We start from the raw sequence: 13,804 nt of genomic DNA, 5'->3' as shown, positions 1-13,804 counted from the left end.
GCCTCAAACCACTCGACCATCTGCACTCCCTTTTTTCAACAATTTTTTCAACAATTTTTTTTTTTTTAAGATTTATTTTTGGGCCTTTTCATGCCTTTATTTGATAGAGGAAGGACAGTGGATAGATTCAGAAACAGGGAAGAGAGTGGGACGAGACATGCGGTATAGGGCCACAGGCCAGATTCAAACCCGAGCCGCCCACGTACATGGGTAGCGCCTCAAACCACTCGACCAACTGTGCTCCCCAATAATCATTTGTAATTCTCATTCAGACAGATCTTCAACAGCGTATACAGAGTATTTCTCCCTCCATTCTCCTAAATAAACTTCTGTCATTATTTATAGTGTAATTTTTTTCATATGGGTAAAATCAAGCTAAATATGACTATTCAGCTGAAATCTCCTGGACTCCTTAGTTACTCTTAGTTACTCATTTATCAGCCTCCTATCTGTCTGTCTCTGTTTCTCTGCCTCCATGAACTGTATTTAAAGTTTTAATGTTCCTATCGTCTTTTATGTCCATTCATTATCAATAAGCAGCAATGCAGAGATTCTAACATTAATTTGTCCCCTATAAACATGATATTGAGGGAATTGTTAACCAAATCATATTTTAACGTTGCGCACGCCCATGGCTCACGCAGGCGACACAGAGACACACACAACTGGAGCGAGCACACACACACAGCGCTGACGCTGATCCCCCATGGAGAGGAGCTTCAATGCAGGAGAAAAGAGTTTAGGTATTCTGAAACTTTTGCCCTCAACTGAGGTCTGAAGTCTGCAATCTGCACAACCAACATGTTAGCGTGCGTTTCAAAGTAGGTGTGTGCGTGAGCCTCGCGTAAGTGTCATATGCAGCATGAACGAGGATGAGAAAGAGAGGTTGGTGTTGTGTAAAAGGCGCACGAGCCGTCAAAGAGAAGGGGGGAAAGGGAAAAAGAGTGACAGGGGAATGGGAGATCATGATGGAAAAATTAAAAAATGAAGACTGTGCATGAATCCCAAATCACAAGTCCGAGTCGAGTCGTGAGTCTTTTGCGCATGAGTCCAAGTCAAGTCTCAAGTCACTGATGTGTGCGACTTAAATGCGACTCAAGTCCAAGTCACGACTCGAGTCCCCATCTCTGATGCACAGGATATATTTATTATTAAATGTGAAAATATGGAGTAGGGTTCTAAAAATAGCATTCCTAAGATGACAGATGGGATGAAGAATTCAATATCTGAAATTTTAAGAAGTTCCTGATGGCAACCATGGAGATGAAAGTAAAAGAACACATCCAGAAAAAGCTAAACTACCTGCTGCTTCCTGGAAAATGTATAGGTTGTACAAGAAAACAAGGTTGGCCCTTTTCCTTTAGTTAAATAGTTGCATATTCAAAAGGAAAATAGGTTCACCTCTCTCCTTTGTATAAAAAGATGAAGAATGAGTCTTCTGTAATTACAAGTGAGTTTCTTAAAGGTTATCTGAGCTTCATTTGGCCAGTAAAGACACGGTGTGCCATTATCTACCAGAAACTTCTCCAAAATTCTTTCTTTGCTGTTTTTGTTTTGACCCTTGACTCTTTAAGCGTTGCTGTCACACCTTCTTCAGCTGTCTCAGCCAACAGGATGCTGCAGCAGCAATGCTACCTGACAACTACAGCTGACTGGGTATTGTCCTGTAGTGTGTTTGTGCTTGTCCTGACAACAGCAGTCAGCCTTTTTATTTGACCGATGGACGTGGAACAGAGCACACTGGAAGGGGGACTCTGTATCTAGTTTAGTCCTTACTGAGGAGAACGTGGCCTGCTCTGACGCAGAAATACTCCGGATTGAAGAACACTATTGAAGGTTTGGACGTCGTCCTACTGAGGCACAACATGTGGGAGGAGAGCTTTGATACAGAGCAGTAAGTCACCTCTAGAAAACACCGGAAATGTTGCATCTCTAGTTCAGGTAAATTACTGCGAGAATCAGTCGAAACTTTGTGAGAAGTTTGTACACACACAAATATGAGGGCAGACTTTCTTTTAAGGTTCACCAAGCTTTTAAAAATTAAACTGAAGCTGACACCTTCAATTAAGGTCAAAAGGCTTGGATGCACGGTCAGTATTTTTGGGTCACGCTGTCACATGTGTTTGTCCGTCTACATGTCAACCAGCGAGGTTGTCGGTAAGCTCGACTACTCGCCGGTGTCCTGGCGAGAGTACTTCGACCAGATGGAGGATGTGAATGTGGGACCAGCTGACAGCAAGGACGTCTTCAGGATCTACAAAGCAGGAAGTGAAGGACCTCTGCTAGTTCTGCTTCACGGAGGAGGACATTCAGCTCTGTCCTGGGCCGTCTTCACAGTGAGTATCTGTAGAGTCGTGTCAGATAAATGGCATGTACCAGCAGAATGCCTTAGTGTTGTTTGTGTTGCAGACAGCCATCGCAAGGAGAGTGACCTGCAGGGTACTTGCCATGGATCTCAGGGGTCATGGTGAGGCATTATATGTTATTGTAAATCAAATAATTTATATATAAATAGATGGTTAGTCAAGATGTTTGTTGTGTTTAAGTAATCTGGCTAGTCAACAGATGGATTCGTATAGCATCAGCAGGAATTTGGCTGTTGTACTGGACTGTCAAAGTAGAAAGGGAGCTGCCCCAGAGAACAAAGTCTTCAGTTTAGTGGTGCCAAACCTCACCAATGGGGTGGTAAGTCGTGAAATGAGCATCCTCCATAGAGAGGTTGGGCTCAACCTAACAGATGACTCTAAAACTCATTAGGATCCCACAACAGAGGTAGGGCAAATCCAAGAGCCAGCAAGGAAGGTTCATGCACTAACTGTGGAGGGTTTCCAAAAACCTTGAAAAGCTTCCGAACTCCAGAAGAAACAAAAAAGACATCACTCGGAGAATGAGTGGACATGTTGAGTGTCCATCAGAATGTCCCTCATCCCTAAACTGTGGGGATGACCAACTATTCCACTGATCCAACACCTCTGAGTCCTTCCGTGCATCTTCTTCCACTTATCAGAGGTCAGGTCGCCATGGCAACAAGCAAACTAAGTCAACCCTTACATCCGTCTCCCCAGCAATGATTTCCAGCTCTTCCTGAGGGATTCCAAGGCAATCCCTGGCCAGATTGGATGTATAATCCCTCCAGCGAGTTCTGGGTATGCCCTAGGGTCTCCTCTCAGTTAGACATGCCCAGAAGACCTCCACAGGAAGGCAACCAGGAGGCATCCTGATCAGATGCTTGAATCACCTCAACTGACTCCTTTCGACGTGAGGGATGAGCTGTTCTACTTTGAGGTTCCTCCGGATGCCTGTCTCTAGGACAACCCAGCCACCCTGCTAGGGAATCTTTTTTTAACTGCTTGTACCCACAATCTCATTCTTGCGGTCATTACCAAAAGCTCATGACTATAGGTGAGGGCTGGAACATAGACCGACTGGTAAATCAGAAGCTTCCTCCACCACAACAGTCCGGTACACTGCTGATGCTGCATCCACCTGTTTTAGTGTTTTTTTTTTTTTTAAATATCATTGCACAAAACTTTGAGCTGTGATACTGAGAAACTTCAATGTTCTCCATCAGGTGCCACCCTGGTCCGCCAATCAGACGACTTCTCCACTCAAACTATGTCAAGGTACCAGTACAGATTCACCCACTTTTCCTCTTAACATAAACACTACAAGTGCAAGAGGGTATCTCCTTAAGGGAGTCTTGGTGATCGTTTTGCTTTGTTCTACATTACTGCTGCTTTTATTACTACTCCCATACTCCTTTGCTCCACCTTAGTGATGTAGCCAATGTGATTCAAGCCTGCTACGGTGAGACTCCTCCCCCTATCATCCTGATTGGTCATGGTGTTGGTGGGGCTATTGCAATACATACAGCCAGCAACATGTTACTACCCACCACTGGTGGGCTGGTGGCCATAGACGTTGTGGAAGGTGAGCATTAAATAGTATTGTTTTTGTTCAAATCTAATGTTTTGATGTTTTTTAAATACCTACTAATCTTTTCTGATCATAGGCAATGCAATGGAGGCACTCCACGGCATACAGAACTTCCTGAAGGGAAGACCCAAGTCCTTCAAGTCCATGGACCACGCTATAGAATGGAGGTAAGTATTAAAAGCCCGTTTACATTTGTAAATTTTAAAATGGTCCAGTAACAGTCAGAGACAGTTGGGAATTTTTTGTTTTGTTTTTTTTTTTACCAATTTTGCTCAGGGGCCAACATAGGACCTTTCCAGTACTTTTGTTCTTAGCCTGAATGGCATTGTTTCAGTTACCACGTTAACACAGTCATGAGCTGTTAAAATAACAACCAACTTCAAGACCATACCTAGTCTAAGGCCCCTTCCACATGGAAACGAAATCAGGAGTATATGCAAAAGTTTGTTGTCATATCGGCGTTTCATCCACACGGAAACAGCGTTTTGGGTGACCTTAAACGATACTTTTTGTAAATGGGTCCCAGAGTGCATAAATCCGTAAACGACTACCGTTTCGTCTCCATGTGGATGGCTATCCACATCCTTCTTGAAATGATTATGTCACACACAGCATAGCTTCCTTAAGGCACCTGCGTGGGTCCGGCCAAAACCATCTTCTTCTCTCTTTTCGTGCATTTCCAGGGCAGCATTACAGCACCACTTACAGGTTTGGCATATGCACTACATCGTTTTCAGTCGTTTTCAGGGGTTTCGTGTTTACATGTATATTTCCTGAAAAATTCCATCTTTATGGAAAACTTTTTCAAAACGAAACGGCAATAAATCGTTTTCATCTCTGTGTGGACAGGGCCCTAGTCTAAAACCAATCAACCCAGTTGAGGGCTGTGTAGGCTATAGAATCAGGGACTGCAAGGAATAGTTAGACTTTAAATTAGTATAGTGAATGATTGTCTTCAACTCAACACAGGCCTACAGATAAATATCGCAGAGAACTGATGGGTCCTTTTCCCTCTTTGTTCTGTTTCAGTGTTAAAAGTGGTCAAATCAGGAACCTGGAATCTGCCAGAGTCTCCATGGTTGGTCAGATCAAAAGGTAAGCTGCCTTCTGATTGGCTTCTTTGTCTTTCCTATTTCTAGGAAGATTACATATGGAAAACTTTGCCAGAATCCAGATTATCAGCTTTCAGATAGAGAACAAGCATGGCTGTGGTAAACTGAACTCATTCAGAGAACATTTTTCTTACTTCTCTGAGGTGTGAGGTGGAGGAAGTTGATTCTCTGGAGCAGGCCAGCCCAGTGACTGATGTCGTCGTCGAGCGCAACGAGGAGTTCTACGATCAGACCTACGTTAATGACAAAGAAAACACTGCCACAGAGGTGAGCCAGGTATGAAAACAACTGCACAGAAGAAAACTGATGGTAAGGAACTATTTCACTGACTTGGTTCCAACACTTAATTAAACCTGAATTAAAACTTAATGTGTCCCTAAATAAATGCCATAAACTTTATATTAGTTTTATTGTCTGTTTTGTTGCATAACAGAGTGTGTACAAGTGGCGTATCGACCTGTCGAAGTCAGAAAAATACTGGGACGGCTGGTTTAGAGGAACTTCAAATCTCTTCCTGGCTTGCAACCTGCCCAAACTCCTGCTGCTGGCTGGTACGTCCTTAAGAGCTCTTTAGAGATAAAAAAAAAAAGTCCTCTGCCTTTGTATACGAAACAAACGGTTACTGCATCTGTTTCCAGGAATCGATCGGCTAGACAGGGATCTGACCATCGGCCAAATGCAAGGTGAGGTGTTCACACAGTAAACACAATTATACAGCAGTTTACTTTTAGCCTTAATATACTTATTTACTCACAAAGACCAGAATCAGCTGTCAAGACCAAAACCATTTTTGTACCAGGTTGTAATCATGTTTATTTCTGCTGTTAAGTTGGACTTTTTAACATGAGGCCCTATGGTGATTGACTCACTATTGGAGCCAGCCTCTAGTGGCCACTTAGGAAACTGCAGCTCATCAACTTTTGCATTAGATCTCATTTTTTATGCATTGTTTATAAGGAAACTGAAGTTCAGAGGGCTGATGGGAAATGCAGTCTTAAAGATTAAATGTCAAAAGCAGAGAAACAGTGTCACATTGGGACTGAATAACATTTAGATTTTTTAACTGACTGTGGGTGAAAAGGTGAACGATGTATTCACCGATGCAGAGAGGTCACACATATTTACACCCCCCCCCCCCCCACACACACACACACACACACACACACACGCAGCTCCAGGCAGCTCCTCTTCAGAGACAGCTGGTCGTGTCAGTCAACAGCTGGAGGTGACAGCCCACCAGTGTCTGTGTGATAAACAGCATTGAGAGAATATTCTTACATGTGTGACGGACTGTTAAAAGCATGAAACCCACTGTTTGTCTCCAGGTAAATTCATGATGCAGGTGCTGCCCCCCTGTGGTCACGCAGTGCAAGAAGACAAACCAGAGAAGGTCAGAGAAGTAAAAAAAATTTTACAGTTTAGACCTTAGATGGAACCAAACACATGACTGAATGAAGAGAAACATGCTTTTAAAAAAGCATGTTATTATGGAAGCCCTTAGAGGACATCAATGCAAACATTTATTTAAATGGGTTGATTGCTCTCTGCAGGTGGCTGAAGCTGTGGCCTCCTTCCTGCTTAGACACAAGTTTGCTGAAGTCAGAGGTAATGCAAAAAGATAAATAATTATAAAAAACATTCTTACTGAAGCACAGACAACTTACCTCCTTTTCTACTTCAGCTCCAACTCTCTAACAGGATGAGATCAGCAGGTACGTAGATTTATAATCCTTTAAATTCTATTCAAGTATTTTCCTTGGCCTTTGGTGTAAATCAAACCTTTCTTTGACCCCACGTTGCTGTCTCTGCACTGTCTCTATATGTTTATTTACATCTCTCTCCTGTTCTTTCTAAGCAGAGCACTTTGGCTCACGCCGCTTTAACGTTTAGGGATTGTTTTAGTCATACTCAAAGTGCTAAGTGCAAAAAATGCACTTTTCATACAGTAGTTATAAAAAATATTATACATTAATATTTCATCATATTTTCTTTGACTTATTTTATTTCACCTTTAACTGACCTAATTTTTTAAAACAAATAATTAATTTTTAAAGATTTTAACCCTTTGAATGCCTTTTAAAGAAAAAACAGAAAATAAACGATTTTCAATACACTACATGCAAAGTATTCTTTTTGTGTTTAATTATTACAGCCTGGGATATGTCAATGATTAGCTGCAACATCGATTTTTATACATAATTATTTTTTTGCAATGTTAAATACTGACTCTCAAGCCTCTAAGTGCAAAAAATGCACTTTTCATACAGAAGCTAAAAAAAATTACACAATTATGTTATTCTACTTTAAGTGAGCTATTTTTTCACCTACAGCTGACCTAACTATTTATATAAAACATTCCTCAATTTAAAGATTTTAACCCTTTGAATGCCAGTTTTTTGTCATGATGGCACCATGTTTGTCAATGAAAAAAAAAAAAAAAATTATTCTCAATATGCTCCGTGCAAAGTAATTTTTTTTTTGTGTAGAATGATTACAGACTGGGATATGTCAGTGATTAGCAGCAACACTGATTTTTATTCATTATTCATTTTTCCACGTTTAGCATGTTTTTTCTCCATATGCCAAATATGGTTAAAATGGCGCCATCTAGTGGAGAGTAGGAAAAATAATCAACTCCAAGGCAAAAGCCCAGATTGACCCCCAGATGTAATAAAATGCATGTCTTATGCTTTAATGGAAGTGAAGTTAGAGATGTCAGTTTGAATGGGTTTCAATGGAGCATTTTTGGTACTTAACAGCTTGAGTGTAACTCTTACTTGTAAACAGTGTATTTTAGACTTACTGTAGGAGCTGAGCTGGAAATAACAAAATCGAATACAAATACACAATCTTGCCAAAGTTCATGCCATATACATGAACTCAGCCAAAATTATCAAAACGTGAAGAATGGACAGAGTGAAACGCGCACAACCTCCTCTAAGGGTTAAACTTGCTTAACAGATTACTTCGACTTTTAAATTTTAAACAAAATGACTGTTTAACTTGAGTACAAGTAAGGTGTTGTACTCTTTCAGCCTTCAGTTTTTAACATTTGGTTTGCTAACTTTAACAACTTTTTGTTTACAGATCAGCAAAAATGAGCGCCTGATTCAAACCTGACTGTTTCCACGTTCCCTGAAGACCAGTCCAGACCTCCATTTTTATTTTCCACCACATGTCTGGATGTGGACCTCTTCCAGTTACAGAAAAAAAATTTTTTTACTAGCTTGAATATTTTTGATAAACCTGTCTTAAGTAAAAGACTGGAGACAAAGGTACAGTAGAACGTTTGAGGATAATGCCAAATCTAAAAACATGTTGAAATTGTAAAATATTACTCAGGTCTGATGCTAGAGATGTTGGCTAACATTAGCTGTCCTTCCATGGCACATCTACAAAGATCTGGTTTTACAAACGACGTAAACAAGATCTTAGACAATGCTTTTGAAGCTCCTTAACATGATCAGAACTTCACATATCACCAGTACTAAATGTTTGGCTTCCCTTCAAGCATGTTAAGATGTTTTTGTGATTGTTGATGGGTTAAATTACCAGCGTGGTCGTCTGCAGTCAAATCCAAAGAAAGCATTTTTCATAATATTTCAGCATTTTAGGAAATATATATATATATGGATAAATCTGGAAAACATCATTAGTGCTCATTTTAATCCTGTTAAAATGACCAAATTAAGGTCACAGGATCACCAAGAGGCACCGGACAGTTTGACCAGAACTAGCTTATTTGTAGTTGCTATGAGAAGGGGCTCTCTGATTGGTTGGTCAGCAGACCATCAGTGATGGGTTCGATGAGGGATCAGTTACAGCTAGCTTTCATATTTATTCATTGATATACCTGGTTTATACATTAAGTCAACATGAGAAGATGAACCTCAATGAAAAAAAATATATTATTTTGTTACCGTCAGTAAAGTTAGTAAAACAAGCAAATGTTAGTCTGTGGATGACTCAGATTCTTTGTCTATCTGGTATTTTACCACTGTTAAATCCTGTAGCTAGCTGAAGCTATTCTAGATAAAAGCAGATTTATCTGACTTTTACTTTGTTTTTGTCTGTTTGGAAATCTTTGTGTGTATGTTTATTATGTACAGCAGTTAGACATAGCATCCATTCAGCATTGTCTTTAAATGAATGTGCTTGTTCAATATAAACTCCACTGTGATCAGTAGCATCTGTGTTTTATTTGTGTTTCTGAAAGCAAATAATTTAATTTTGGTTTGGAATAAAAGTAGGAAAATATAAAGTTAGCACCGGCCTTTATGAGAAACAGAGGAAAGAATTAACATCCCCCTCCTTCAAAATAAAATGCTTTAGAAATTCAAAATATATTCTTTGAGATTTATCAGATAATTAAGAACTATCTTGGTTTACTCTAAAGTCATTAAACATTCCCTCATTTAACAACTATTGAATATTTTCTCACTGAATTTTACAGGCCATTGGTCCTTCATTAAGGCCCAAGTGCCGAGACTTGGAGTGAGGACCCTGTTAAAACTGAAGGAATTATTATTCTCCTGTCAAAGTAATTGCTGATTTTGGGGCCTTAGCTTGCAAAAAAAGTCACTAAAATTTGCAGACATGTCAGCCTTCAAGCTCCACAGCCTCCTCTAGAAGCCTGGCTAGCCCCTCCCACTGGTTTGAGATACATGCATGAACATTGGCACACCTAAGTATCGTTGCTGAGTTCGATTGTACTCAGAACTTGGATAACTCGGACCTCCGAATCGGAAAAGTGCAATAGAACGGCCCTTGAGCTTGGGACTCCGACTCGGGATTTTGGGCAGGATCCAAGCAGCCCGAGTCAGTTGGAATGACAACATAGCAAAATGGCGTCGCACACCGTGAGAGGTAAACAGTCACTTTCTCCTCAATTTTACTTTTATGTGTCATCTAATTTAGCATTTGTGTTAGTAAAAGTGTAGAATTACTTTGTAGTGGCATTTCCATTCCCACTCTATTAATTTGTGATTTAAAAAGCTCTGTGCACGTATGTAGTAGGGATGAAAAACACAGTAACGGTTACATTACTGAAGTGTGTTCAAAATATTGTATGCCCTTTATTGAATATTGTTTTTCCCATATTTAAACTGCAGTAGCCTATAATTATAATGTTTAGCACTAATGCTGTAGTTTTTATATCCAGAAAACGGATGTTTTGACACATGGAAATAATAATAATTACTGCACTCGGCAGTCTCCAACAGTCAGAGGTCCTCACAGTACAGTCCTCGGTAGTCGGGTTGGAAGTTGAAATTTCCGACCTGGATATTTCAGAGTTCCGAGTACAATTGAACGCAGCACATATCCAGACGAACCAGTAGCTGCTGAATTTTTTATGATGACAAAAACTCTTCCCCTTTGTCTTTAAAAAGCTGATTTGTGAAACTGAACAGAGCCGGAATAAGCATAACCCATAAAATAAAAAGTATGGAGATTCCATGACATAACGCTGACTGCTTGGCTGTATGTTTATTTTGTATATTTAACTTAAAAAGACGACACACAAACACAAGGCTGGAATAAAAACGAAAACTTGCAATAAAATTTTATTTAAATTCTGTCCTGAATCAGAACACGTGCAACAACTGAAACACAGAAACAACACGGCGTCAGCCCGCCGATTATATTTACACGTGTATGAATTTTAATGTTTGCGTGCACAGGACAACCACACAAACAGACGCTATGCAAAACAATTAAAATTGTAGAACACACTCAACACCATGTCACATCCCGTTGTCGTGGTAGCAGAGGAGTTAACATGGCCACAGACGTGTCAGATCAACTTTTGCCGTCTCTCTGGAAGGATCTGAAACTCCTCTACGCTGATGATACCTGATTCTATATCAGATATTCAATGCTGTTGTTTTAATTGGTAGAACAGCTGCAAATCCACTTTCAAGCAGATTTTGAGTTCTCTGGGCTCTCTCTACACAATGCTGCCACTTTTATATCAGAAATTTAGTACACTATAACTAAAACCCCAGCAGGACAACTTGGCTTGAGAATCACCTGCTATAGCAAAAAAATCTATAGAAGCAACTTAAAAATATGGCAAAATATATGGCAGTTGGTCTACAAATACATTTGTAGTTAAATAAGAACAAGAGAACCTTTTTTTAAGAATTCACAAAATGTTCATATAATCCTAAAAAACATTTTTAACAGATAAGTCATTGATTTCATTCACAGTCGTGACTCAAATACTAAACCCAAACACCAAACCCAAAGGACAGAAAGGAGTTAAAGACATGGAAAGTAGAATAAAATCACCAAAAATCAAGGAGAACATTTTCCAGAACCTTCCAGAGAAAGAGAATTAAAGTGCATCAACAAAAACTGCTGAACAGCCAATCAAAACACAGCATCCAGGAAAGAACAAAGAGCCAATCAGACGTCATTACTGCCTGTGACACGGGGGTCCCATTTCTAACTAATTACTAAAAGTAGAATTTATAAAACCAGCAAGACCTAAGAGTGTTACCTTAAGATTCCAGTTAGATTTTTTGAGACAGTCAGAACTGCACACCAGCTTTGCCAGTTTATCAACTGGTTGAATTGTTTTTCAAGTTATTGGTCTCACAGGAGGAAAGTCGAGGTTGACTCTCCTGGTGACACAGTTGCTCTTAGTTTATTTTTGCATTAACATCAGTTATAGGCATTGGGATACCAAGAACCTGTACAAACACCTGCCTCTTATGCCTCTTACAGGCCAAACATCTAGCCAAATGATGTGGATTTTTAGAACTCACTCCAAGCAAGACTGGATGGATGCAAGCAAACCTAGCATTATGGTTAAGTGTTGACTACCGATGACCACATCAGTGGAATGTATGATCTTTAATACTGCTGGTAATCCTGATGCATCTCTCTGACCACTTCCATTTTCAATCTGAGCTATCAGACTTCTCTCCCGGGCCTAACCTTGCTCATTCCATACTGGGTGCCCATTGGTAGGCTGGTCCAAATGTTGGGGCGGCCTGTCATGTAGGTAAGATACCCTGACAGAAGGGGTCGATGTGGCTAAGTGGCAAGCCAGGATCTGCTTCCATACCTGAACTGACCTATCAGATATCAAACCGTCAAACCATCATGTATCCACCCCTAGGTGTTAAAGATGACCACTTGTTATCAAAATGCCAAACCAGATGTTAATTAAAGTTACAAATGACCCCAGATATTAGTTGTAGAACCAAAGAAACAGGATATAACCAAAAGAAGAAGTCAGACTTCTGAAATCTTACATTTTCATCTAAAGGTAGAAAGTGTAAAACCTGAGACTAAATAAAACAGCATCAGACATCTATTAGGAATAATGTACATACAGCCATCTTTCTGAATGTCACATTGAAATGCTTTAAAAGGGTTGATTGATCATAAACAGTATTTGAGATTGAATACTGATTTTCTGGGGACCCACCGTGCCACAGCAGCCTCAGTCTTTACTACAAAATAGAGATTCAGTTCTTTTTCACTACTGCAGCAGCAGAGTCGCAGTCATGTAAAATAAATTAGAGAAAGAAACACCAAATGGGAAAATAACATGAATTCCTTAAAAATAAAGCTTACAACACAAAGGAAGTCATTTTAATTCAAACATTTCACTGAAAATCAGCCAAGAAAAGGCAAACATATCAGCCAATCATTCATATATTACAACAAATACACTCTGCACCATTTTACTAGTGTTTAAATTAACTAACACTTATTTACTCTGTAACTGAGTGAACTGAACCCTGAATCTGAAAATGGGAGGAAAGATAAGGAAGCAAAGTAGGAAGAAACTGAAAACACTCGAAAGTCTTTCTTGTTTCAGAGAGAAAATGGACTCAGAAGGACTGGAGACACCAACACCAGTACTGATTACAACTCTTGAGCCATTTTATATCTCCTAACCCAGAGAGAAAAACCCAGGACAGTCTGAAAGTTATGCTTGGTTGAGTCTTAAGGGCCAGGGAATTTAAGAAAAACTGTATTCGACTCCACTTAGACGTCTTCTAACAGTACAGTGTTGGGTTTCCAGCTCACTCTCTGACTCCATTTTCATCAGGCTACATCCAAAATCACGTCCTGAAATGTTCACAACAGAATAATAATTTAGGTTCATATCATCAAGGTCCATTGCGTCCAGTATGTATGTACAAATACACAAATAATCAACGATTAAATCTGCCCGCTCAGAGCTCAATCACATTGAGAATCAGCAGGCCGTGCGGTAGTTTGTGGGGGAGGGGGAAATCAGTCTTTGCTGTTGGGTGTCTTCGTTACAAAAATAAACGTCTCCTCTGGTATCAAAATAGACGACAATCTTTATCTTTCTCGTATTTTCAGGAAGCTCACGGCGCCAGCGACGCCGAGACACGACCGCAGTCTGCACACCAGTTTGGCAAACCGACGGGTGGAGTAGTGAACACATTAAATTTACAGGTTTATATACACACTTGGCTTTCGGCTGAACTATGCTCACTAAGCAGGGAAAGGTGTTTATTCCTTCTGTCTAAACTGCTATGACGAGTATTTGGGTATCACCTCTTTATCGTCTGTCACAGCTTGTTTTCTGGCATTCACTTGGCAGCTAATGCTTATCGTGGTGCAATAAGGTTTAAAAATGTCTACGTTCAGAGGAAAGATCCCCGACCATCAAGTCAAAGATGAAATCTGTGATTGTCAGGGTAAAAGAGCTTAAAGGCAGCACAAGGACATGGTGATGGACAGGTTTGGTCAGGCAGATGGACGGA

The 13,804-nt window shown here is 40.1% G+C and overlaps 1 protein-coding gene across 1 annotated transcript; it reads left to right on the top strand.

Moving 5' to 3' along the window:
* Positions 1–1,865: 1,865 nt before the first annotated feature.
* LOC121504913 (protein phosphatase methylesterase 1-like) lies at positions 1,866–8,415 on the top strand. Its single transcript, XM_041780023.1, has 14 exons — positions 1,866–1,894; positions 2,147–2,336; positions 2,410–2,467; positions 3,572–3,623; positions 3,776–3,930; positions 4,013–4,103; positions 4,966–5,031; positions 5,192–5,315; positions 5,482–5,599; positions 5,687–5,731; positions 6,374–6,438; positions 6,599–6,653; positions 6,730–6,760; positions 8,136–8,415. Exons 1-13 carry the CDS (start codon positions 1,866–1,868, stop codon positions 6,741–6,743), a joined length of 1,062 nt encoding a protein of 353 aa, XP_041635957.1. The 3' UTR covers positions 6,744–6,760; positions 8,136–8,415.
* The last annotated feature ends 5,389 nt before the right edge of the window (positions 8,416–13,804 follow it).

Source organism: Cheilinus undulatus, linkage group 22, assembly GCF_018320785.1.
Source record: "Cheilinus undulatus linkage group 22, ASM1832078v1, whole genome shotgun sequence".
Lineage (NCBI taxonomy): Eukaryota > Metazoa > Chordata > Actinopteri > Labriformes > Labridae > Cheilinus > Cheilinus undulatus.
Note: the sequence above shows the minus strand (reverse complement) of the source record. Positions and strands in the feature narration are given on the sequence as shown.